Here is a 26,726-nt window from a genome sequence, read left to right on the forward strand (position 1 = left end):
TACTTGACTGATAAACTGACTGACTAATCGACTAACCAACCAACTGACGATTGAATTACATTTACCAACTATTACTAAAGAACAGACCAGAATTTACTTTAAAACTGTTATGATTTATTTAAAACCTCTTGCAGAGTGAATTGACATAAAAGTTACCAGATACTTAGTATCAGCTAAAAAAATCTCTTATTAAATAAACAGCCGATCAGCAGCTGTAACATTACAAATATTTCCGATGTTTTATACAAAATTTTCCCTCAACTGAAATAGTGGTTTAGAATTTTTAATCTACTTACTTATTGGACTTCCTTTGTGAAATATTAAGTAATTAATTAAAAAAAGTGAGCCAGAAGAAAATTCGATGTGATATCAGTCTTGCTCCTAAATTTTCGGCCGATCTCGACACACTAAACACTTTCAAAAGATTCAGGACAATTAAGACTTCCTATCCGTTCAAAAGAGTACATTCATTAGCATCACCAGCGGTCATACTTGTTTCTTGAAACAAACGAGAGCAAATGCATTGACAGTTCAACTCTGACAAGTGCGTGGATGGCAGACTGTTTATAGTGTATATAAAACAAAATGGCTGCTGAAGTAATTTTCAACCGAGTTGCAAAAATCGTCCTACATTGAACCGTTTTCATTTTCAGTTTTAACAGAGCGTCCCTGTAATTGATCAGGAAAACATGCACTAGACTCTCAGCCAATAATATTTAAAATTAAAACCAACCAGGACTTATCCACTCGCGTTTTCTCGTGCTTTGTGGACCTAACTGTTTTTTGTTGTTGTTTTGTTGTTGTTACAGTTTTTTTTCTTTTTCATTTTGACTTCTCAATAACTCTCTCTGCTATTTTCGTTTGTTCTGACTACCCACTACGATCACCATTTCCTCTCATTAATTTGGATTTGATTTTACAACTCTCCATCGAAAATCGCTACACGACGCTATATGACTGCACTCTATGAACTTACTTTATTTTATCTGTACGTAAGAACTAAACGAAAACACTAATATCAGGCTCTCATTGGGCCCTTATCATCGACAGCGTTTTGAACGTAAGCATGCGGTACTGAATTACTTTTTTTCCAATAAACAATTGAATATGAAGAAATATATACCTTACCAAACAATTAAACCAAAAATATGAAAACTTGAAAATAAATAAGAAATTAAATATATAAACTTTTCTCGTACCAACGGTAATACTTTCTCAAATCTAAAAGCAAACTTCTACATGTAAAACGTTTTCCGTGAATTTTCGCAAAATCCAACTGTAACAAGATAATTTTACAATTTGCAATATTCTTATTACCAATGCACTCAATACACTGAAGGGAGAAATTACATCTTGACCAGTTGTGGGAAGGGAGGTTGGAATTACCCCTTTCATCCCCAAGCTCCAAGCTTAATTTCTACCCACGCATATTCGTACATTTCGTAGATCGTGGTTGTTATGATTAAGTTAACCTGTAGTGCATTAAGTATACAATTAATTACCAAGGTCAACCTAATTCAATCTGTTTTGTGTCAATTACTAATGACTCTTAAAAATTCTATTCGCGTGCGTTTTTTAACTCATATCAAAGCCCTAACTTGGAGATAAAAGTGCCCCTTTACCGATTTTCATTCAAGTCTTGTTTCCATTGGGACTTTAAATTTGGTGTGACTTACCCAAAATAGTTAAACAAAACTTGAATGAAAGTATGTTATCCTCATACTTCAAGTTTATGTGCTTATATTATCACCAAATTGCGTGCACATTTCTCTTGACCGAAATATCATCGAAACTCTGCTACGACAGACACCTGACAATTGCGTGACTTAAAATTTCATCCTACGTTGTCACGCAATGGTAGTGGGATATGCAGTGAGATCTTTCTCGTATAAAACCAATAAACTTGTTAAAACGTCACTATTTGAATTTTTCAAGCTGTGGATCTGAGTGTGCCAGCACAAACACCAGGTCTGTTTGCTGAAGTACAAAGTTGTATGGCGGCGAGCAAATCACGTACCGTTTGGCAGACGGAATTCCAATGTTGATTTTGTTACTGTCACGGAAGCGGTAGAGACCCAAGCAGATCATAGACGAGGACTGCAAGGCGTGCAAAAACATGTCGCCAAACTTGCCACCATCCTGTAGAGAAAAAAGAAATGATTACACACAAATTAATCCAGGAATGAAGGCCATAACACAAGCTATTTCCAATAGATCTTTAGGTCATCCACAGCCGCTTAACTCATTAAGCGAGGAAATGCTAACCAAACGCGCGACAAGGAGCGTCCGCGGATCATACTACAAGAGTATAACTTCAGTTTGGGGCTCGAACCCAGGATCCAAAAAAGCAGTATTACGCTCTGCCACTCAAGCCAACCAAGGGACAGCGATGAACTGAAGAAGACTTACTCCGTACTGCGCCAGTGGACCATCAAACAGCGATATCTGCACAATTTTACACCGGCTCCTGGTGTCTGCTGTCTGTGTAGCGTCCAGGCCTCCTTTTAGCTCGTCTCCTTCAGCGATATGTTCCTCTAGAAACTGGTTCACGCCACCGGTTACCAGATTCCGCACGAGCGTTAGCACGTCTGGGTTGAAGTAGCTCTGTGACAAAAGTAAGTGATTGGAATCAACATTCTCTTTGCTACAACTAAGAGGAAAGGTCACGGAGAAAGGTTCACGAATGAGAGAGGCTGATCAGAAGGGAATATTCCTGGAATTACAAAAGAAGAGCAAGGAGGGATTTTTACTTCGTTACTCTGTTATCCGCCATTAGCGCCCCCCGGGAACTGCGATTTTTTACAGAAAGACTGTTCGATAATTCCTGACAGAAGCCAACTCGAATCCCTAAAACATTGGGCCGACCATTTAAACAAAAGTTAGCAGTTGTTTAATAAAACCGCGTTCCAAACGATCTTCACTTTAGATGAACCTTTTAAGGGCATAAAGCTGACATTGGAAGGAAATGTATTAAATTAAATCAACCCTCTTATAGAGAAAGCCTAATGCCCACTAGTCGCGTAAAACCGTGGTTTGGGTTAGACCTCGTGCAAATTACCGGCCCATAATGCTTTACCTCGTGACTACTGACGAAAATGAAAAGCCATGGTTATTTTGTGTCCTTGTGAGACGACTGAACTCCCAGAACCCCACAATACTTCCCCCACCCCTCCACGGTAAGTCCCCTTCATGGCAGATAATCTGTTCAAATTCTCATCGGGCAGTTATATTCTTCCACAAAATCGCTTATCTTACGACAGTTCTAATCTTCGCAGCTATCATTTAGTTAACTGCGCGTGAACATTTTTAATTCTCTTCTCAGCTACTCACCGCGCTCATCAACGAATCCAGCATGGAGACAGTAAAAGCTGTACCACAAGCGAACGGCTGGGTGAGGTAGAGTTCAAGGTCATCATCGTCTTCGTCATCAATGTCTAGGTACTGCACACTCTGGTCAAAAGCTGAAAATGTCGTGCAAGTATAAGACAGGTGTTACATCTTGACGCATTTTACTCAAGGACTTTCTCGTGCTTTAACCATATCACCAGCTAACGAAGCCTGACACCATCTACATAATGTTACAGCTTTTTCGAGTTGAACTTTAAGAGCAAGATAAAGTCTACCACAACACAGAAAGGCTAAATTGGTGATGGTTTCAGCAAGGAAGAAAAAGCGCCACATTCCAAAGCAAAAGTGTTGGAAAGTTTCACCTTCTAAAATGCCTCGCTCTTAGATGTAAAAGGAAAACAACAAACTAAAAAGAGAAGGATTAGTAACGACAAGTCTACAAATTTAATAAGCGCCTCTTGCCAGTTCGGTAAAGTATGGACTCATTCTATCTCTATCGCGGTACACTAGATCATCGCAGATTACTCCAAAGCAATTTGTTAAGTTTTTCTATAGTTTGCCGGTACCCAATCACATGCCTGAGCGGAGCCTCCAACTATTTATACTTCCTTATGCCCTGCTAGTGTCTGCATCCCGTTCTCTATCAGAATGGCACCCCCACCAGGGAAACTGGGTAAGGCGACTAAAGCTATTCCCATATAATAAACAAGGCACCTACCAACTTCTGTAATTATTGGGACATTGCATCCATAAGCTGAGCCTCTTCTCTCCACTTGCGGCGCCTCGTGAAACTCTGGACCCGCAAAAGCATTCCTTGTACTCTCGCTTAGCATTCCAACCGCGTCGTCAAATGACATGGCTTTCAGATTCAACGACGCTAAAATTGATTCCTTATCGGCCAGCTTCGGGTCGTCGGTTTTTCTAGCCGTAGAAGGCGACAAGAAAACGACCATGTCCGCCAAGTTTGCATTGACAGCCCGCAGATCCGCTCGGCAAAATGGAGAGCCCTGAAATACAAGGTACAGAAATTTATAGCTGTAAACTAACTTTGAAGAGAAGTAAGTCTGTAACGAGCCTTGAGATTCATTACCGCAGCTGCATATCCAGGTTTCCGAGGCATTAAGGAAAGTAAAGTATTGCTTCCTGTATTGGATCGAATATTAGACCGTAACAATCACGCTTCCGAGTAAATTCACAGGTACCTATATATTCCAGGGTAGCATGCAGTGTAGGCGTCGTATTGTCACATGTCAGTCACGTGGGACGTGCTTCCTACATACGACATAACAAAAAGTTCGGGATACGCGAACCTCGACACGAAGGGAATCCATGCTATCTTTCTTTGTTTAAGTAAGACAGCACAGTTCTAAGAGACATGGCTAGCGTTTCTAAAAAGACCCGAAAACTCTTCGAGGCCCAATCCAACTGATTTTCTCGAACCCAAAATTTTCGTGCGCTTCCAGATACTCCGGGAGGTTCATAGCAAAGGAGTACGCTACGGAATGGTCTCAGGGCCAGAGAACTTTCCGAATCACTTGAGAAACGGACGCCTGTTCTCCTTCTCACTTGATGATGAGTGTCAGAAGAGTTGATGACGGTTAATAAGGGTGTATGTGTGACATTCCTACTCACCGGAAGAACGAAAACATCCTCAAAATTGCACAACTGATGCCACTGAAATTATAAAACAAAACATTTAAAGATGCTACATGAGTAAGCTACAAGGACCTAATTTCCTTTGGGCTTATTTCTTTTCACTCGTGCAAGGGGCTCGGTTGGAATTGTCGTAATCTGCAGCGTAAGTTTGGACGATTGACTACAAAGTATACACATCATAAAGTACACATTTGATAAGTCGACAAAAAAGCATTTGTTGAGTCACCGTGGTTTTTGTTTTGTATCTGATTGCACAATGGTGGCGAGAAATTGTAAGATCAATCAACGTGCGTAGTTCATCAGAACCGACAGAATCCCGCTTACTTGCAACACTCCGTTGTAAATTGCTCTGAACGATTGACATTACACTTATCACGCTCAATGCACCACCCTCATCAAAGGCAGCTGTCTCATTGCACCATACCTCTCTCGCCATGTACTCCTTGTTTCCAAGAAAGACAATTTTCTTGAGTTCAGATTGCAGCAGATTGCTAGCTCTTAAAGGTATGACCTAGGAGGTAAAGTGAAAAGTCAATAAAACATTAGATCTCAAATTTCACGAGAAACGTGCACGCCCGTGCATTCTCCGGTGTCTTGACGATGAAGCGACGAGGAGTATTGCTACTCCCCTTGGACGGGATGGAAGTCCATTCCTGGTCCCTCCTTTCCGACTCAAAAGCTTTACTAACACGTTCCCGGTACCCAATTATATCCCGGGCGAAGAGACACCGTGTAAGACAAAAGTGTCTCAACCAAGAACACCACACAAACCAAGCAAAACTGCTTAACTTACCAATGGTCTCAACCCCAGAAGCGGGGCGTCTTCCTCGTTGAAAACGCAGACAAGTATATGGTGCGAGAAAACGATATTCACAGCATCCTCTCGAGTCTGTAGAAGAAGAAAAAAAGCTACAATACTGTAACTGCAAGAAGCACCTCCCTGAGGGCCTCCCAAGATCTGATTGATAATTCTCCCCTCTAGCTGCGACACATTTCCTTGTAAATTCGATAGAAGAATTTGGTATTAGTTGTAGGTAACAACTTCTACCTGATAAGTTTAAGTACTCTCATCACCTGTTTGTTGGATAATGTATAGATATTATAGGGAGAAGTTACATGTTGATAAGTTCTGGGCGTTAAAAGGGTTAACGAGTGTGGGATCTGTTTTAACTCTGATCTCCAAGCAAAACACTGGCTTGGGACTAAACAAACCTGAGTTTCAGAGTACGTGGAGAGTCCTGAGGAAAAAGGAGACCTTTAAAGCTTTAGAGAGCTTTAGCGTTGTTAATACTAAATTACCTGCTTAACACTGTCACCCTTGAGAGTGATATGATTACATTTTCAAGTAGACAGGAAATGAAAGAAAAATGAACCGCCTTAGGGGCTTATTTTCAGTCCAACCCCAAATTCTTAGATCTAAAATTACAGGAAATGGAAGGCAGAAAAAGATGAGAATTTATACTTATATCTTGGGAGTGAAAGAGGTTTAGAAAGAGGGGGACATAACACACCCCCACCTCTCCCCTTTCCTTTATCAAAGTTTAATTTTCGGGTTATTTTTTCCAACATACCAGCAAAACATTCTCAAATCGCGTCGGCTGGCACCAATAAAACGTCCCTGAGATGTCAAAACAAGGCTTCTTTTCACCATCATTTGCTTGTTGCTCTTTTAAACTGAAAACAGAAGTTAAAGCAGTATGTAAGCAAAACCCTTTTCTTGGGATTCCACTTACAAACACCATCTTCCTTTGCAAAGGCGACCCCCGAGCGCAAAACTGACTCACAGAGATATCTTTTGACCATGGAAATCACTTAGCTATGGGACGAAATTTTGAAGACACAGCCTGCTAAAAGAGCGGGAAAACGCGAGTGAACAAGTCGCGGTTGTTTTAAATTTCCATCTGATTGGTTGAGATAGAGTCGTGTGAGTTTTCTAGACCAATGAGAAGGCGATGTAAGGCTAAACCCAAGCAATCCTAGCGTACTTTTCCAGAACCTACTTACGCTTTAAGCTTGTGTAGAACTTTGTAGGTGCCCTGCCTTGCCTCTCCACCTTGTTTGCTTGTTAAACTAAAAGACAGTCTCGGGTCGACCGCTTTAACTGAGGACACGAAAAGAAACATCAAGTGTTATTTCCATTATTGCGATATTTTCGCTTGATATTGGTGAAATTGCTTAGTAAAATCTAACGTTACAAGCTATCTTGGCTTAAATGTATTTCAACTAACAAAAATATAATTTCATATAAATTACAAATCGAATGCTACAGGAGACAAAAGAACGCCTCCATTTAGTTCACAGCAGTTTCTAACCCTCCTATTACCCTTTCAAGGACTACGACGACTTCGAACCTTTTTCTCAAGGAAATATTAATTACACAACATATAAAAACGCAAATTGCTTCCGAAGACAGAACTACCCAGCTTTGGTGTACAAATCAACTATGGCAATGATTTTTCAAAGGAGCACACTGTTAGTGTGTTGGAAGTATGAGTTCTTATTAGATGAAACGAAACACGCGAAAAATTCCAGAGACAACTAGTCACAGGATGATTGCATGTATAGCAGTGAAAATCACAAAGAGGAAAGAAAAAAAAGGAGACCCTCTACAGACTTACAATATCCTATTAAATTTCCCAAGTTAATCTAGTCCGAAAGACAACAAAATAAACCAAAAAAATCGAGGCCTGTTTAAACCAAAGTAAGAGGTCTCAAGGTACAACGAGCGCGAAAGTGGGTGGCTAAGTTTGCATAAATTATTCTTACGAACAGATAAATTTCCGCCCTTTAAAAATGTCTATGGCAGGCTTGTATCTGTACAGAAAATTCTGGTCCGACGAGCGCTCGCACGGAGAGAAAATTTCTGCTTTCTTACACTCTTCCACTTCTATACAATGGTCACTAACAGATGCATTTTTTGAACTCCACACAGCTTCCACAAATAGCAGATTTCTTGAACCGCCATGAGGTTTGTTGTTTCGTCGATCTAAGAATCAAAATTAGAGAGAGACGCAAGAAAAGGCCTCAAATTTTTTTCAATGAAATTCTGCCAATGTGAATTTGTGGCGATATGCGACATGGACGGTGATAACAGCTCGAAGAAGTGACACCTTGACCGTCATATATGATGATGCAACTGTCAGTGATTGCAATGGACTGGAGAAGTGTTTGCTGAAGTGAAAATGGACTGTGACGTCACCAAAATGACCAAAGACCTTTTAAACAACCATTTACAAGAACTTACAGAACGCTGAATTTTTATTCTTAGTAGCGGCTACAGCACATCGGATATCTACGTAAATACAGCAAACATTTAACCTTGTGGTTTTCAGATTTGCTTAAGTATTTTCCCTCTTACTGTGATTTCTTTCCTTGTAAACCTTGAGAAGAAATTAGTCCAAGTTCCCTAAAATCACGTGACCTTAACCTGCCTAAATGTAAGAGTTCTAACCTGATAGGAGAGGGCAGGGGATGGGAGGAAGGGGGAATTATACTGTCTTGCTTCGACGTTATTCAGCAGCAACAAGTTTAAGACATATTCCCCGACTTGCATACAATCAAAACCGTATTCATTCGCGTCTATATTTATTAGCTTATTGCTCCGTTATTTGCAATTTCTGAAGAACAATTTCCAACCAGATGACTACGAGATTGAAGTTGCCCGTAATCTCTCCATTAAGTCGACTTCTCTTCCCCTCTGATCACTAAGCGCCACTTTCCCTCCCCTAGCGTGTGTTAAGCGGTTACGATGCAATCGGCCAAATCTGATCTCTTACAGCACTTTTCGATTGAGTGTCGTGAAAACTAAAGTTACCAAAATGGCCAATCAGAAGAAAATAATACCTTAAACAGCAAATCAGAACTCGAGGTCCAAACCGAAAAACTGCCCTGAGCGCGGGAAAACGCTTGAAGACGCAGGCGACCAAGTCGTGATTGGTTTTAGTTTTGCATCTGATTGGATGAGTGGCGCGAGTTTTCAGGACCAATCACAAATCGAAGTAGAACTACTTTCGACACTTAATGAAAAATCGCTCTAACTCAACCGTCGATAAATTGTACACACAAAATTCGTCCAATCTAAATATGTCAATCTGTAACCTCGAACTCGGTTTCTCCCATGGATAGACTAGGCAGTTTCTTGGACCAAATCAGTTATTTTAAAGTCTTTTCTACGAACTAACTTATCTAATCGACACGCATAAAAATTTTAAAAAAACATCTGGACATACGTCGAGGAAATATCTAACATTTACTTAACTTAACCTTACTCCCCCCATTCCTACGTCATGCCATTTTGAAAACATATTCGTGTTGTTATCATGACTTATTAGCGGTTTTAAATGTGCAGGTGACACATGTTTCTATTTTGTTATTTTATTGCAAGTGCATAAAATACTTCACGAATGTAAAGGCACTATACACAGTTAGAAAAAAGTTAAGAATCGAAAAATCAAATGAATTGTTGGCATTACAATGCAGCATTACACTCATAACACCCAGCCTTCATAATTTCTTTATTTTAATTCAAAGAGATCGATACTTTAGAATCCTTCAAAGATTAATTTGGTTTCTATCTGATAGCCTTTTCTCATTTTAAGAGTAGTTTTTCTTCCTTCATAACCTCAATGATTCACTTAGCACAACACCTCTTCGTTGATTAACAGAAAAACGAACAAATAAAACAAAAATAACCAGTCTTATTACTAACCAGGCTAGCGGCTGTCAAGCCAGAATTTTGCAAGGGCCAATCTTGGCTTAAAACAATCGGTTCTTGGGTCATTTGTCTAAAATGACTTTTACTCTAGTTTTCCTCGCTGAAAAATGCTACAGAATTCATATTAGACAAACAAGCTTATGGAGAAGAGATCATGGATCACCACATTCGTTTCCGAGTGATCATTTACCTTTTCGGTGAGATCCAGCAACACGAGGTAAAAAGCTGCTAGGTTTTTGTTTTGTTTTGTTTTCTTTCTTATCCATGAGCCGGCGCTATCACTCGTGAAATTTATATGCACAGAAAACATTCTTACTGCCATTAAAAGGAATGAGTTAATTACCAAAATCTCACGTCAAACTTGCCTGGTGGTTTGCCATTTCTTTGTTTGCCTTCTGGTGCAAAACACAAATAGGCTGTGTCATGATCAACAGCATGGTTGACTACACCAGTTAAGTGAACATCTGTCTCATTTTCTTAAATAAACAAAATCAGAGGAATTCACCGTGAAAAACAAAACATATTTCTCAACGTTTCGAATGCGTCTGTCCATTCATCCAATAACAAATCAAGGAATGTCACAAGTCATGTCATACACATGGATCAACAGTAGTCAACGGTAATCTCAGTTAGTCACCACCAACAATAACAATCTTTTCCAGCCACCGTAATATTCGTTTCCAGGACTACCTCATCGGATGATCAAACTAACCGATAAAGTCCGAGTCCGAGTGTTGGTTTTTGTCGTAAATATACTCTGGAAGTGGCTCTAACCCTTCTTAACAACTTGTTCCACACTACGTATAAAATGCCTCTTTGCTTTTTAAAAATTCTTCCTCAACTCAGTCAACTCTGAGGGTGCAAATCAAGAAAGAATCTCCAATATTGGAGCACTGACAAAATACCACTCAAAGTTAATGAATAACTAGGATCTCAAGACTCCCTGGAAGCACGTAAAACTGGTTTCCAAAGTGCAGGTGCATGTGGTCAGATTAATAGGGTTAAAGTTAATCCATACAGGGTGCATAGCTTAGTTTACGCAACAACAGATGCAGAAAAATAGACATGAGCGAAGTACGCAGTGTGTTAGAAGCACTTCATAGAGGAAAAGACGATGATTTCTAAGAGGCCATCGTAATACAGTTAGCTACACAAAGTAGTTAGGAATAACTATGAGTGGTGAACAAATACGTCCAGCATTTTTCGCTGGCGAGGAACAAGCAAAAAAATCCGAGTCACCCACGTGGACTCGAAACTCAGACCCTGCGATTTCCCGGAGGCATTCTCCACTACTAAGATAAATCTCTAATGATGTAGTTTTTCGGCGAAAGCTTAGATTTTTTACCCCAACTTAAACAATGGATAGGTACCGTAGACCACTACTTGGTGAGCTAAGCCTCATACAAGATCCACATATGGCAAGACTGATCCTAGCAGTTTGCAAAACACTATTTAAAATCGACCAGAGGTTTATCGCTAGGTTTTTTCCAAGACGACGCCCGGTCTGGTAATGCTTTGGATAAACTTAAGACCAACCAAGTGCTGTCTTCTTCGTTTTGAAAGACCTGAACCAATGCCAATCAAACTGTTTTGTTGTTGTTGTTGTTGTTGTTGTTGTTGTTTTTTTTTTTTTGGGGGGGGGGGGTCCGAATATCATTAGTGCAAAAAGAGAACCCATCAGCGGTGCTTTCAAGTAGTTTCTCTTCACCAGCCCTAATCTCCAAAACTGACCGAGCAACCCCAGGGGGACAAGGTTGATATGATTTATTAAGAGAGATATTTATGCATTAATGGTAAGGTATTCCATTCCATGAACTCCTATTTTTAATTTGATTGGAGTTCGTTCTGACCAAAAAAAGTGTAACCAGTTCAGATCAGAGTGGTGACTTTTAACGTAATGAAAAGTGGAGTGACACATAAGACGATAATGTGTGGTCAATGGTTAGAACATTATGTATGGGGCATAAAATGACATCATAGGATGTACTTTGCAAATTGTTGCACATAATATGGGCGCATCCGATGGGCACACGATATGTTCCCATACACAAGGTACCAAGTACACCAAGAGCTATACTGGTTTTAAAGTATCCCTTATAATGGAAACTGCACATCAAATGCAATACATGTTATACATGTGATTTAGCAGAGAAAAAGTGAAAATTAAGTAAATTTGTGTCACTGAAAAAGTGGCGATTGATGTAGGATGGAAATCACCACAATATAAGGAGAAAGCGTTATGCAAATGCACAAACTTGTGATATTTTTTCTGTAGGAGAAAGAATGACACCAGCACACAGGACTTAAGACTAAAGATCCCTCTACGAAAAGAAAATTTTAGTGTAGAGCAAGCTACATTTCTTTACCATGTTAGCCCGTGAACTGTCTCCTATCTTAACCCTAAGTTTGAGGAAACCACATAGAAGCAGAAACTTTTGTGTGTTTGCTTCATAAACTTATACTTCATCTCAAACCTGGAAACCTAAACTCGAGTGACATTTGCATGCACCCGTTGCGTGACACTGTTCCTTTAAGGACAGTCACGTGCCAGAAGAATCTATTAGGGGTAGGGACAACGCGAGCTTTACACATGAATGTAGCTGTTTGAGAATTTTAAGATCTAGATGAGAAAGGCTTCTTAACAATAGAACAACAAGAAAGTCTAAGAAATAAGCACGTATAGAACACTAGAGCTTACATTTAAGAATGGAATTTATCAAATAGTGTTTAGTGTTAGAAAGAACGTATGAGGTTGACAAGACAGATACTAACTACTCGCAGCAGTTGCAGTGATGAGAACGGCTTTGCCTAATCCACGGAAAGTGAGGGTTCCTTTAGTTGGAAGAAGTAATGAATTGTTAGTATTGCAGCAAGAAGATCAATTAAAAGGCTGCGCCTAGTGATTAGGTTTAGCCAGAGTTAAGCAGCACTTCACAGAGACAGATTTAATTTTGCTATACAGTTATGAGCATTAGCTTACAAAATGGAGAGCAATTATCTGTTCTATTGCTTGGAAAAGTTAAAATTTGGTGGTTCTTACCGGTCATAGAGTTGTGGCTGTGTCATTACGCTTTCATCAATAATTTCGAAAGTTAGCAATCACAATACTTGACCATAACTGCCCCTAAGTGAAATCTGAACCAACTTTTCATAACTCATCGGAGCTTCCTGTACATCCCTACATTGTCAGTTGTCCTTTGAATCACTGAAATGTGTTTTGTAACTGAAAGGAAACTTCGAAATAGTGGTTCGGCTTATTCAACAAATGCCAAAGGAACCGGTAAAACACAAGAATGGACAAGACTGACGTGGATTGCAAATCACAACCATGGAAAATTAAGTTTAAATTGTCCGAGATTGACAAGCCATGGTGTACAGGTAGCCCCTTTGACTATCCCACACAAGTTCAATGACACAAGAAATCATATTTACTCGATTAATTTTTGCCTTTACACACTCCATATAAATCAAAACTAGGAAGACAAGATCAAGTATTCGGCAAAGTTTGTAGGGACAAGGCGAATATTTTAAGCCCTTCGAGCCAAAATGATATGTTAACCCGGTTTATTTTTGTACCTTTGGAGCAGTCGCACTCTTTTATCAGCTCTGGTTGTTTCACATCAGCATGACAATTTACACAGTAATGTAAAGCCCTTGAAAAAGGTCAAAATTAATTATTGGTTATGAAGGTCACTTTAGCAGCAAGAAAATGAGAAAGTCATGATATCTCGGAAAGTAAGATAGGATGAAGTTAGCAAGTTAGTTAGTCGTAGAAACACGTTTTTCTTGCAAGATGAGCCTTACGGTTTAATTTGGGATACTTTGACAAACTTGAGCTAAATTTTACAACAAGATACATTGTCAGCGCCTGCAATATTAGTGGAAATTACAACCATTTAAGAATTATATTGTCGATTGAAGTACTATCTCCCTTAATGACCGTATTCGCGTGGAGAATACGTGTTTGCAAAAGACGAATATACGCATTTGCGTGTAAACCACTGCACGAGTGTTATTTTCTTATTGCCTAACTACACGCACAAGGACAAGTAATTTGACGCACTAACCCTTGAAATACCAGAAGAATTTAATTATGTACCTCTTGACTTCAGATGCGGAATCAGCTATGAAGTATCCTCGTGTCCGTTGTTCAATGGTCTTGTCCAAAGGATTGATGTTGAATCTTGAGGGAAAAAAACCAAGAAATAACAGTGAATTACCTTGAGGAGTTTCGTAGAGCGACAGCATTAATTCTTATGTATTTTTTTTATGTAAAACAAATATCTCATCATTAATGCAGAATGTTGTACTTAGTAACATGATAGATATCAGGAAATTCGCAATCAAAAGTTTCTTTTAGGTTGCGTGAATACTTACACTTTTTCTCCATCAGGTTTAATAGTTTCTATGGCAATGAGCAGGAGGCCAAGCTTACCAAAACAAATCCTGTCATGAAAATAAATAAATATCATTTACCGGGCGGGAAGTTAGTATGGGGAAACACTGTGCCCCAGTTCTTGGATACGAACCAAGGCTGAAGTCCGACGGCTCCACTCAAAACCAAGTACACAGTTTTTTCCCATACGCGCTGACCAAGATCAGTAAGTAATTTTTTTGCTGCAAATAGCGCGCAAAAGATTCCAGACCGTGGTTCGTATTGGAAAAATCTGTGGACCGGTCATAAGTGTGTAATTAACCAACCAGATTCGAGGATTTAAGTTTCCAACCCACCGAGATGCTTTAGGAAAAAAAATAAGACGAGAATATTCTCCACGGCTGAATAGCAGATAGCTCAGGCCATTAAAATTTGGCGAAAGAAAGCTGCAGAAGAACTTTCCTTTCTCCAATGCATTGCGAACAGCTGGCAATAATTGTAATACGAATTTACATTTACCAGATGAATAACTTACTCAGCAACTTGTTGGAACGTCATTCCTTTGAACGAACTTGATAATGTTTCAGTGTATAATTCAAGGTTTGCTCCTTCAATGTAGTAGGTCTTCCACGAGTCTGACTCTGTAGTGTCTGACTGAAATTACATATTGAACGTTAAAAGTTAGGCTTACCCGATACATCTTAAAATTTCACATGTTGAGTAAAATTTACAGACATCATTGACCACAACCCCTTAAAGCGCTCTTTATGTCAATAATTATGATCTCACAATTAGAGGATTATAAGTTGATCCAATACCAAAATCTCCAAACTGATATCATTAGAATTGTATAGCAGACAGTAAGGAGAATTGCAAATGAGATCTTGGGAGTAAAAGGGTAAGAAAGTCACTTCACCCATGCCCTGATCAAATGGCCAAGCTGCCTGTCATATAAGTTGGACATCCCTGCTTGTGTGATTCCTATATTTCATAATTTTGAGCAACTTACTGTTTCATGTGAACGCATTGAAAAAACATTGGCCAAAAGTGTTGAAAATCCCGGTGACAAACAGCTTTGGGCAATAAATCCCAACTTGAGCTGGTTGAAGAAAAAGACACAGAATCAGGAAAATACAATCTGAACAATCCGAGCTTGACAAATTTACCATCTGAAGGTTTTTTTTCCCCCACAAATATTACTCAATTATACATTTTAAAAAACATATAAAGCAAAAAGGAAAAAAATTCTCAGTTTAACGTATACTTACTTCACTGATGCAAACAACATCATCTCCACGTTTGGGATTCCATGATGGAATATTCAATAGGTACGACTATAAACACATCAAATTGGTTATTGTAATATTCTTTATTTTTTCATTCTTGATAACTTTCTTTGAATATACTGATTATATCCAACTAAGACAAATTTTCATATCATTTCCATTCAAAAGTCATTTTTCATGCGTTGTATGGAATCTTTTATTAGCACAAGTAAATATAAGTTTAAAAAAATTTAATCTATTTCCATCCTATAAAGTCTTAAAACAAGTCTGTTAATTGATAAATATAAATTTACATCACTTGATATCATTAACATTCAAGATATATAACCTTTTAACCCCAAAAAGTGATAAGCACCTGATTTCTCCTTATAACATAATACCCCTGAATCGAAAGAAAGGTCATGAATATGAAGGAAATTAACACAAAACCAAGAAGCTCTTGATTGTTAGACAAATTCTCCTTGGAAGCACTATAGGAAATGTAAAGAGAACAGTGTGGAGAATATGCATACTGATTTTAAGGTGTAAAAGGGCAACATAAGGAATGTAATCCTACCTTGTTCTGATACTGAAGCAGTTGTATGATGACTCTTATTCCTGGGTAGTAATTCTTCACAGCTACAACTCTGAATATCAAGTTCAGCGCAAAAAAAAAGAAATAATTAAAACATTTTCTCACACGCTGTTCAACAAATTTTCATCCAACATTTTTGCTGACCTAGAATGGAATCACTCTTTCAGAAAAGGAAAAAATTAATATTTTGATTACAGAACCAATTCTCAGTGAACAAAAGTTTTAAGTCTTTTCAAAAGTTTTTAGCCCCTCTCACACATTATAAAATTAATGTACCTCATGATATTCTCAGAATCCTCTTCACTGGGATTAACACACTCTCTGTTACACAATACGATACAGGAATCAGCTACTTTCATCTAAAATGAAATGCAAACCCTTCTGTATTAGTTAATGACAGTTCAAAAATTATGTAACTTGACCTCACATCTTGTTTACTCACTAGTCTATTTAGACATACCAGGGCAGGGTTGTTCAAAGTTGGGTTAAGTTAACCCAGGGTTAATGTGAAATCTAATTTCAGATTTGAGAGCTTTAAAAGAAAACTCAGTACAATTCTTTTTGTCTACAATTAGATTATTGTAAGCTCTAAAAAGAAAAGAGAAAATTATCTGTAAAAGGCTTTTGCCGAACAAAACAGTAGAGAAATCTGGATTTAAATTTAACCGTGGATTGGCACTAATCTACATTTGAATTAAAAACTGGGCCCAGAGGTTTAAAAACTTTTGACTTAGACAATGTATTTACAGACCTTAACTCTTTTGCAGTCCTCTGCACTCAGAACTGTGCCCTTGAAGTACGATACATGAACAAAATGTTTCTTGAGCAGGGACTGCATTTCTGCATCTGGCAAAAAGCTAAATAAGAAAATTAAAACAACAGATCAGAGGGTGACTTCCAACATGAAAATTATGCTATTAATAAAATGTTACATCAGTGACACATTTGGCTGTGCCTTATCTTCCAATTTGTTATTTTTTGAGACATTTTGATGTCACCTGTGATTTCTTGAACAGACACACAGCTACATATAATCTATTTGTTAATTTGAAAATAAAATACTCACTTTCCCATGATGACAACATTTACAGCAACATTGGATCGATCTTTATGTAGGAAATCCCGTAAGAATGTTTCTACACTTTCCTTTGTGATATATCCACAAAGAATGATATGTCTAAAATAATCAGGAAAAGAAAAGACATTAAATCTAAAGAAATTATGAATAATGTTATAAATTAAACATCATGGCTTAGAAATCCTTCTGTTAAGAACAAATAAAAGGGAAAGAAAAAAATTTCAATTTTTGTGGTTAATTTGTCAATTAATCACCAATTATATTTATTTAGCTAGCATGTAATCTTGCTAATCATGTAAAATAATTGTGATGGAAACTAGACACCACAAAAATAAAATGCAAAATGCAAATAAACTTAAGATATCCAGTGTCAAAGCCATTGACAAAAAAGCAAAATTTCATGTTTCATATGTATAAGTATAAAATTATGCTGAAAAACAAAGAAACTTTCTCAGCCGCTAGCTTATTTGACCCACTAGAATAATAGTATGAATGTTTGAAGATGTGCACAACAAAATGTTACAGAGACATCTGAAAACATATTTTAAAAACTTAATCTCTATCTGTAAATAGAATAAGAGAGAAGGTGAGTTTTGAGCTTGGTAAAGAATAGAGAAAGATGTTTTTTGTTTCATCACAAGCGTGACTGAGATAAATAAAAAATTCTGAGTCCCCATGAAGTTCAATTCCTCATCATAAGGCCTCAATTTTCTCTTTGTCCCACGCTTGTGACAAGATGCTTGTGACAAGACGAAAAAAAAACATCTAGGTAACTCTATTAATCTTTAACATTTCAAGTATAAATTAAAATGCCTCCTCCTTACTTTCTTCCTTCAGAGAGTTTGTATGAGCCATGATAAACTGTGTGGCTACCCAAATATTCCAAGATTGCTGGGATGTAAGTGGCAAACATACCCTACACAAAAACACAATCAAAAGGTCAGATCATTCATTTAGTTATAACTAAAAATATTATAATTCATTCATACTGTAGTTCTGTAGTTCTTGACAAAATATTTTATCAATATCATATCATCTATTCACCCTTTACACCCACCATTTCCTGAGGTGTTGACCAGGAGAATTTCTTTTACAGCCATGAGCCCCTTTGAGGATCAATTCCTTTATTCTTGATTAAGGACTGATAAAGCATGAAGAAGTTGTATGCTTCCCTAGTCACTCTTAAGGGCCAGAAGGTCATTTGTATATCTTTCATTTGATCTTGTTCAAGGAAAAAAAATTATTCTTTCTTTGTTCATTCTTTCCTTCTCTCAAAAATCTTCCAACTAAATTTCAAACATGAATAAACAATGAAAATTTTTTCATGGTTTGAGGATGTCAAGAGCAGAGTAGTACAGATTTGAAGCAACTAGCAAAATCCTGTTGTATCACCAACTTGGTTACTTTTGTAATTGAAAACCTTGTGGTTGAATATCCTCTAAAAAGTCTGGAAACTGAGTTTGCACCCTCTAACCTTAGCATCAGTTTATTTAATAATAACTATACAGTCAACAAGAAACCAAGCACTTCACTTACCAGGCCAATGGAAATGAATATGATCATAAAAGTCCTTCCAAAATATGTTATAGCAGATATGTCACCAAATCCCACTGTACTCATTGTAACCTGTCAATTAAAACCAGCACCAGTGAGAATAATGATAATTATTACCATGAGACCTATCAATTAATTTATCTCCAGTTACGAGTAATTAAAATTTGAAGGTGCTTCTACAGTGGAAAATTTGTTTTGTACTCTCTTGATTTGGATTTTGCACATAGCAAGAATGTTAACCCAGGCAATCACTATCCCTCAATCAATAAAGAATCAAAGTAACAATTCCAACTTGGTAATAATTTCCCATTTAAAGAGCTATCTGTCATTAGCTTATTACACCATAAGATGCTCATGTATTGCATGTAATTTATATAATATCAAAAGAGTTTACTATTTTCAACATGGGAAACCAACAAATCATCAATTATATTAAATTAAAATAAAGCACATGATTGTAAAGCTGGATTGCATACCACTAAAAAGTAGAGACAATCAAAAAAGTTCAAGCTTTGACCATTACTGAAGCTCCAAGGATCTCCTGAATTTTCCACCTGACATCAAATCAAAATAAAAATTTCATTTCATTTATCTCTATCAGAAATCCTGCTCATCACAAGTAGTTACATTAAAGCCAGCAAACTATTTGAGGATCCAAGGGTTACAGGTATAAAAATCTTTGAATGAATGTAACTTATCAACACAAGTGTTGGAATTCAAGCACTTCAACAGACTCCTGCTAAAATTCTCCACTATAGATTTTCTCATCATGCATCTCTGACTATTTCAGCATAGTCATAAGGCTTAATACACACTCGCTGGTGTTTCAATAGCTTTTTCCCGTAAATGGCTGTTCATGGTGCTATAAGTGGGTGTGACTGGAGAAGGGGCGGTACAGCAAAACAAAAACACCACAGCCTGTTCGCAAGCTAAACAGATGCAACAGCAACAAGAAGTCTTATAGGCTGCAGTAGACAGTCACTCGCTGGCTTCTATTGAAACTGCTGCACTCAGCATATTTTGTCCTTGACTTACCAGATGAAGAATCCCAGCAGATGTAAAGATGAGAGCGAACAAGTTACCAATCATGACTGTAAGCGTAATGATCCCACTAAAAATATAAATTGAAAGAAAATCATAAAAGGTGTCATTTTCAGTCACGCAAGACAGTGTTTTTTAAGCATATATAATACTCACAAAAGCTAAAATAAATGACTCTGAACACTGTTATCAGAACATGCATGTACACAGAATCCAGAATATGTCAAAAACAAAATTGCCCTAATTTCAGGCACATGACAAACCTTGAGTTAATAATTCCCAAGAATTGAAGAATATCTGCAAGCCTAATAAACTGCATAGCACGAAGAAATCTTAATCCTGAAAAAAATTAAATGTAAAGTTTTATTTTGATATGTATTAGGCTGATAATCAGTTAACAAAAAATAAATTTTAGCAATAATTTATTTCTTCCTTGTCACAATAATGTGACAGGCTGTTGGGATTTAGCAAAGGATGACCGCATCCAGTTAATAGAGGTGAAAATTACAGTAATTAATGGGAAACAATTCAGGACTTTGACAACTGCTTGACAACAGGGTGACCACTAAATACCCTGCCACCTAATGCTGGTTCAACTGTACGTTCTCTCTTGTATTTCTTTGTCTGTCTATAGGTGTAAGTGTACATGTATATTGATTTAGTCTGTCAGTCTATCTTTCTATCAACTATGTTCATATGCCTTTCCATTATACTGTCTACCTGTCTTTAGACGTTTATCATTCACATGTCTATCATACAGGTGTCTGTCAAACAGGTGTCTATCATACAGGTGTCTATCAAATGGGTGTCTATCATACAGGTATCTATCAAACAGGTGTCTATCACAGAGGCCTAAATTTATGGGTGTATATGCATTTGTTTTCTTGTTTGCATATATCTGTACACCAGATGCATGAGAAAATAACTAAATAAATCTTACCCAGCCAGTTCTGTTGAAGGACAACAGAAACAAACACTTGAGGTATCGTCAGGAGGTCCACCAAAGATAACGTCTCCACCCAAAACATCAGCTTATCATTTGCTGCAAGGAACTTAAACAATATTTCAGATTATTAACCAGCTAGAGATGAAACAAAAGTTTGAGACTAAGACAAATATAAGCAATTCATTTTAATTTGAGCCTATAATTTGTACATAATATGAAATCAGTTTTCATTTTCATTTTTACATTGATTTAGATGCCAATGAAGACATTACAAGCAGCCACTTCAAAAAAATTAACTTCCATATTTCAATATCCAACTGCACTGAGTAGAGAACAAATACAGTGTAATGTGGCATTTTATGCTACCATTATTTGGACAGTTGATTATTTTGTACTTTAAAAACCTGTTTGACAGGTTGGATATGCCTGTACGAGTTTCAAAGAAAATAAAAAAGGGATAACATTTTAGAGGAGTTGGATGATGAATGACTTAATAATGAGACATTTTATTGGTTAGTCTTTCTGAATATTGTAAATTGTCAGACATTGTTTGATGCTACTGGTTTACAGATTGTAACTTGACTTACCATGCAGGCTTGCCAAAATACAGCTCAACTTTTAAAAATACTCAGCAATGATACACACCAAAAGGTCTTATAAGTTATAAGTATTACACCACAATGAATAGGAACAAATTTTCATAAATATCAGAAATTTTTAGCTGTATCATTTAGCCTGAGAATAATTAGCATGCTTCAAAACAGAACAAAATGCTAATTAATTTTTATGTATCCTTGGCAATGAAGTCCTCACCCGAAGAAGAAAATGAAGCAAGAAGAAAAGATTAAAAGCAATGTCAAATATCCAGAGCTTTTGTCTTTTCATGTCCAGACAATGCTCGACAGGGCTGGAAAACAACAAATAAAATGGATTTAATAAAATGCCCCAAAGGAACTGTGTGTAGTAAGTTGAAAAATATTTGTTCAGCTCTGCCAAAAATCTTTACAAATTTCCTCTCTTTTTTTCAAACTTTGAATTCAGCAATAGTATATGTACCAAAAGAACTGATAAGCACAAAGTTTAATCACACAACATCGTTTTGGTCCTATTCATATGCAGGAGAGTATTAACGCCCACACTTAGCCTTTGATTCTTGAAAGAAAATATTGCCTCATCATATTATTGCTTGCTACATTTTACATTTTGTGTCTTCTATTGTTGTTCAAGTCTTTGCTGTTTTCCCACTTCACAGCTTGATTGCTGAGCAGAAATTAGTTACTTTGACAGGCTTCTGTCTTAAAAAGAATATTTTAAAAATTGATTAACATTTTCGCAAGGAATAATTTCCTAGACTATGCATCATGTGCTAACAACAATATTCACAGGGAAGTTTTTATTCCAATTATGATAAAATTTAAAAAAAAGATAAAATAAAAACAAACAACAGGAAAGAACTCCTAATACTTACTAACTTGCCTCTACAGCATACAAGACGATATAAAGCATGCTTAGGAGGAATGAAATTACAACCTATTGAGAGAGAAAAAAAAAAACATGTAAAAACAAGGCAGTAGTTAACACATCAAGATTACCAGAAAAAAAAGGAAGCTCCTAAGTCAATCTGGCCCATATGGACAGGATGATATTAATAAAAAAATCAATACAACAGTTGTTAATTACTTGCAGATCATCAACACCAGGCAATAAAAAAACGTAGCTTACTGTATTGATAACACCCAACCTAATATTTCCTGACTAATTGACTTGAATATGAATCGAAATCATTCCTTGACTGACGCACATTCTGAAAGCTGACAAAATTCCCAAACTGAAAACACCTTTTTCTGAGATTATTGTATGCCACTAGCAACACTGTAGCTGCCGTAGATACAGCTGGAATTGAATTTGACAGGGTCATATGAACTGCTGGGAAAGGAAAGTAACCCAGACATCAAACCGAAAAATGAATTGCCTTGTAATTTAAGTGCAAATTATTGGCAGGTGAATGTTCAAATCCTAATTGCATAGCCACCATTTTGGTTTCTTATAGCAGAGGAGTGTTGGAAAGAGGTAAATGGGAAGTTGGGGTGGTCGATAGGCAAGAGGTAAGGGAGGGAGGTAGGGGAAACAAAAATTATTCTCATACCCCTTGTCACCTTTTTCTAACCCATTCCAAGAAAAACAACTGTATCATGAAATAACTGATAAGAGCTTTGGAATAATTTGTAAAAAACAACTATACTCTTGTTAAACAGTATCTCAACGCATTTTTCAAAACATGAAGAAAGTACTTTAGACTAGTAGTATCCTACACAGCTAGTGAATTGTCTCATAAGTCTTGCAAGACATACCAAAGAACAGTAACTGAAGATATAGTTTGCGCAACAAATGTGCACAAAACATAATTCTTTTACTCCCAATATCTTATTGCGTTCGACGAAGGAAGAACGCTTCCTAATCTCCTGGGCTACCTGTGATCGCGTAGGTGTCCTGTGCACGCAAGCGAAAGCTGACCCGTGTTTTTTTCGTTCGATCGGCCGGCCGTTCATCTTTTCAGCGCCATTTTGAATGACGTCACAATTTCGTTGCGCAAAGGATGCTGCCTCGTGCATCGCAGTTTGTCGGACGTTCGAGGATGTGGTTGTTTGTTGGTGAAGGTTCAATAAAATTAATGCTTACATTTAAACACGTTTTCAACTATTCTCTTACTACTTACTAACACTTAACTACCACACCAACTACAGTAAAACTTGCATATGTACACGCCCGATGGACTGCGACGACTGCCTCCTCTAAAACCATACGATATAACTAGCCTTTAAAACCTTTTCGTACACAGGGTAAATACAGGTTTCACAATACGCCATAACCCTTTATTTGACAACATATCATAGGCATATTCATCTATCCCAATAACCAAAAAACAATATTTCCCCTTTGAAATGCCGAACGCACTTCCCTAATCTCCAATTACTACTAGTAAGTAATTCTCTTTACTGTCTGCCATACAATTCTTTTTTATGTTGGTATGGAGAATTTGTTGGTGGATCAATTAATAATCCCCTAGCTAATTGATATCACTCTCATCACTTGTCTGCTTGGTATTGCTTTGATATTGTAAGGAGAAATTCTGTGTTGGTCACTTGTAGGAGTTGAAGAGTTAATTTGAAGGTCTAGAAATTTTTGTAATGAATTATTATTTTTGATGGAAAATCCTTTATACAAATTGGCTAGATCGGTATCCTCCGTTCTCTTTCTCAATAAGAATTCTATAATTTCTATTACTCTACAGTGGTTAAAATTAGGTACCAGTTACATAAGGGAGTTCTAAAACTTCAAGTTACCGAGCCAAAACAAATATTATGTCAAAACATTAAGTACTAGCCTGAGAGGATAAAGTAATCAACCTGAGGAGATCAATTTTCTGCTTTCAAGCCTGGCTGTTAGGAACATCTGTCAGTTGATTCAAATCTATTGCAATGAGGCTCACAAGTACCTTGAAAGTTACAAAGATATATTTTGTAGTACCTGAATCCTAGTCCTTTCGAAACAAATGTTAGCAAATTCTGTCTGACAGTTATTTGATACTACTACTACTGGAATGATATTCCTACATCTAAACAGAGAGGCCGACAAGAAAACTATTTATAAGAGCACTTTTCATATATTAGTTTTCTCCACATTAATTTCTGCATTACTTTGGCCTTGCACTATCCATTATACTTTGTTTAAAGTGTTATTCCTCTTTTCCTTTCAAATATTTGTATTGTTTTGTTTTACTTTATGGAAAATGTACCTTCATATGACTTGAAAGGCACTTAATTAGCTTAACTACAATGTAAATAGTGCCCTTCTCTGTTTCTTTCCCTTTTTAATCATTTAAAAAGTTTGAAATTGTTGAAATAAAGGAAAAATTATTTCAGAGTTATAGAGTATCATTTAGAGGTTCCATCAAACACTTTAAACAAAAAAACTATCATGGAATTTTAAAGGAAAAAATGAAATGGGATGGGCTGTTGGCTTGATTTATGCAAGAAGACTAAATATTCATGAATATAGCACATTTTCTGAATAGGAAAAAAATACTAGAATTTGGGCATCCATTCCTGTCTAATGTATTAACCACTTAGCTTTGTAATTGACAATAATGGTGATAGGGCAACAGAGCCTTAGAATGAATTGATACCCCAATTTGTGGTCACCGCATCAGAAAAAGAGAAAATAATATTGAATAGGGAAAAAAGCTGGACGAACAACGAATTATTCATTTTCCAGAGATGAGATAGAAAATGTAGGCAGGGGGTGATAGGCAAATAAAAAATTTAAAACACTCATCAGGTTGAAGACCAAACATGAACGAGAATAAAAGAACTTTATCAGAATGTTGGTCGTGTCATTGTAAACGACACAAGTGAAATCAACCTACAACTGAGATTTTTTCGGAATTGTTTATTTTCTCTTTAGGGTTCATAAGTTATCGGATAATCGATCATCAAACTTAAAATCTACCAAAATTTTTTCCGATATGAAACGCTTACGAATTTACATGAAAGTCGCGCGCTATATTTAATTTGGGATACTACGAATCACGCGATTGCTACTCGACGCTGAGAGGTCGACAAGAAACCTCTTACGTAGCACCGCACCCAATTATTGAAAAAATTATAGCCTTAAACGATAACATGTAAATAAATATTGGCACGAAATGATTCTGAGCACATGTATTTTACTGCACGCGTCGTTGAGAATATTAGCAGTTGACATATGATATTAGGCAGGAGCGACGTAATATTCACCGTGCGAGTTCGTGGTAATCGACGATCTGTTTGGTTTTATTTAAGTCGGTCAGCTGGCAAACAATGTTGTAACAGAAGGCAAATAAGTGAATCGCTTCAGATATCAAGCTTAAAACCATCAAATTACTTCTGAGTAGCGTATAATTTGAGTGTGGCGATGTCACGTCTTGTTTTGGAACAAAACTGTGTCACGCTACGAAGATCAAAGAACAAAAACATGACGAACGTTTCCAAGACGAAAAACTATCTATTATGTTTTCTTTTTTTGATGTAAGTGTGAAACTCCTTGTTTCCTGTTAACAAGCTAGCTCAATTTGTCTACTGTACTTCCTGACTCAGTTAATGTTACTCGAAAAAATTACACCTACCAAACATCGGCCCTTGAAGGTCTGTGCTGTTATCAGTGTACCGGCTTGTTCCTTAAGTTTGACATAAATCCCTCGTTTCTGCACTTCCGGTGCGACGTGCGACCGATTAATCCGCTGCTTGTTGGCATCCTTTTTAGTTGGGTTTAACCTGCTCTGTTTTGAGTTGCATATTTTAATAAACAGCCTTGAAGCTAATATGACCAACAATCCCCCAATGAAAATTGCGCCGCTTGTTGCGATAAAGTACCACCACTTTCTATCTTCTTTGACGATCAAGCAGTGGAAGTCACAGCTCTCAGATAGCGCTGCTAAGGTACACGTTTTAACCATGGTGATCCAGCGCAGAAATATCCCATTTATTCTTTTGACGAGCCATTAACGTGTACAACTGTAATCCTCGAAGTTCTTCAAGATTCAGACTGATGGAGTCGAATCACCGGTTCAGCTAGGTACGATTAGCATGTAATGAGAATTTCAAATAAATGCCTATTCAAATAAAAAAAAATCCAATCAACAAATTGCGACTTAAGCTCAAAAAGTATTTCTGTGAATTATTTCATGATTATTGCATATTCTATTTCACTGATTTCTGCATAAAATAACTTACAAAATGTATTCAGCTGAAATACAAAATCCAGTTTGGGACGGAAGCTTGTTGATCTAAAAGTTAATTCTCCTAGAGTAACGTCCAGATGTGTAAACCAATTACAAATGCTTAGCAACTGTCTTGTTTCGTTTGAATATTTACCCACTTTGTAAACATTCGCTGTAGGAATTAGTTTTTCCTTCAAATTGAAAAATTCAAATAAATGTTGGATTCATTCATTTGTATTGAATAATAGAATACAATAAGCGGTAGTTTCACCTTTCATAACTTTGCTGTGTTTTTTATCGGAATTAAAAAAAAACATCTTCCAAACGTTCAGAAAAATTTACGAGGTGGATAATTTGTTATGATTCGGAAAAGGTCACATAGTGCTTAAAGTGTCA

General features: G+C 37.1%; 1 protein-coding gene across 6 annotated transcripts; it reads right to left on the reverse strand.

Annotated features, from left to right (window-relative positions):
• Window positions 1–103: 103 nt before the first annotated feature.
• On the reverse strand, window positions 104–26,148 carry LOC131770511 (calcium-activated potassium channel subunit alpha-1). Of its 6 annotated transcripts, XM_066166708.1 has the most exons (32): window positions 25,737–26,148; window positions 22,041–22,102; window positions 21,386–21,479; window positions 20,567–20,678; window positions 19,890–19,965; window positions 19,621–19,696; window positions 19,062–19,139; window positions 18,568–18,657; window positions 17,856–17,947; window positions 17,020–17,130; window positions 16,705–16,810; window positions 16,230–16,312; window positions 15,936–16,005; window positions 15,362–15,427; window positions 15,103–15,192; window positions 14,629–14,747; window positions 14,096–14,164; window positions 13,818–13,901; window positions 13,295–13,371; window positions 12,491–12,550; window positions 10,084–10,194; window positions 8,249–8,296; window positions 7,880–7,990; window positions 7,009–7,105; window positions 6,576–6,678; window positions 5,798–5,893; window positions 5,429–5,515; window positions 4,981–5,022; window positions 4,067–4,355; window positions 3,331–3,461; window positions 2,410–2,604; window positions 104–2,139 (listed from the first exon to the last, which is right to left on the reverse strand). In XM_066166708.1, the coding sequence occupies exons 1-32, from the start codon at window positions 26,064–26,066 to the stop codon at window positions 1,918–1,920; spliced, it is 3,477 nt and encodes a 1,158-aa protein (XP_066022805.1). In that variant the 5' UTR covers window positions 26,067–26,148; the 3' UTR covers window positions 104–1,917. The 6 variants fall into 6 exon arrangements, with proteins under 6 accessions (XP_066022805.1, XP_066022806.1, XP_066022807.1 ...); XM_066166709.1 differs by lacking the exon at window positions 12,491–12,550; XM_066166710.1 differs by lacking the exon at window positions 7,880–7,990.
• Between the last annotated feature and the right edge of the window lie 578 nt (window positions 26,149–26,726).

This window comes from Pocillopora verrucosa, chromosome 5 (assembly GCF_036669915.1).
Source record: "Pocillopora verrucosa isolate sample1 chromosome 5, ASM3666991v2, whole genome shotgun sequence".
Taxonomy (NCBI): Eukaryota; Metazoa; Cnidaria; class Anthozoa; order Scleractinia; family Pocilloporidae; genus Pocillopora; species Pocillopora verrucosa.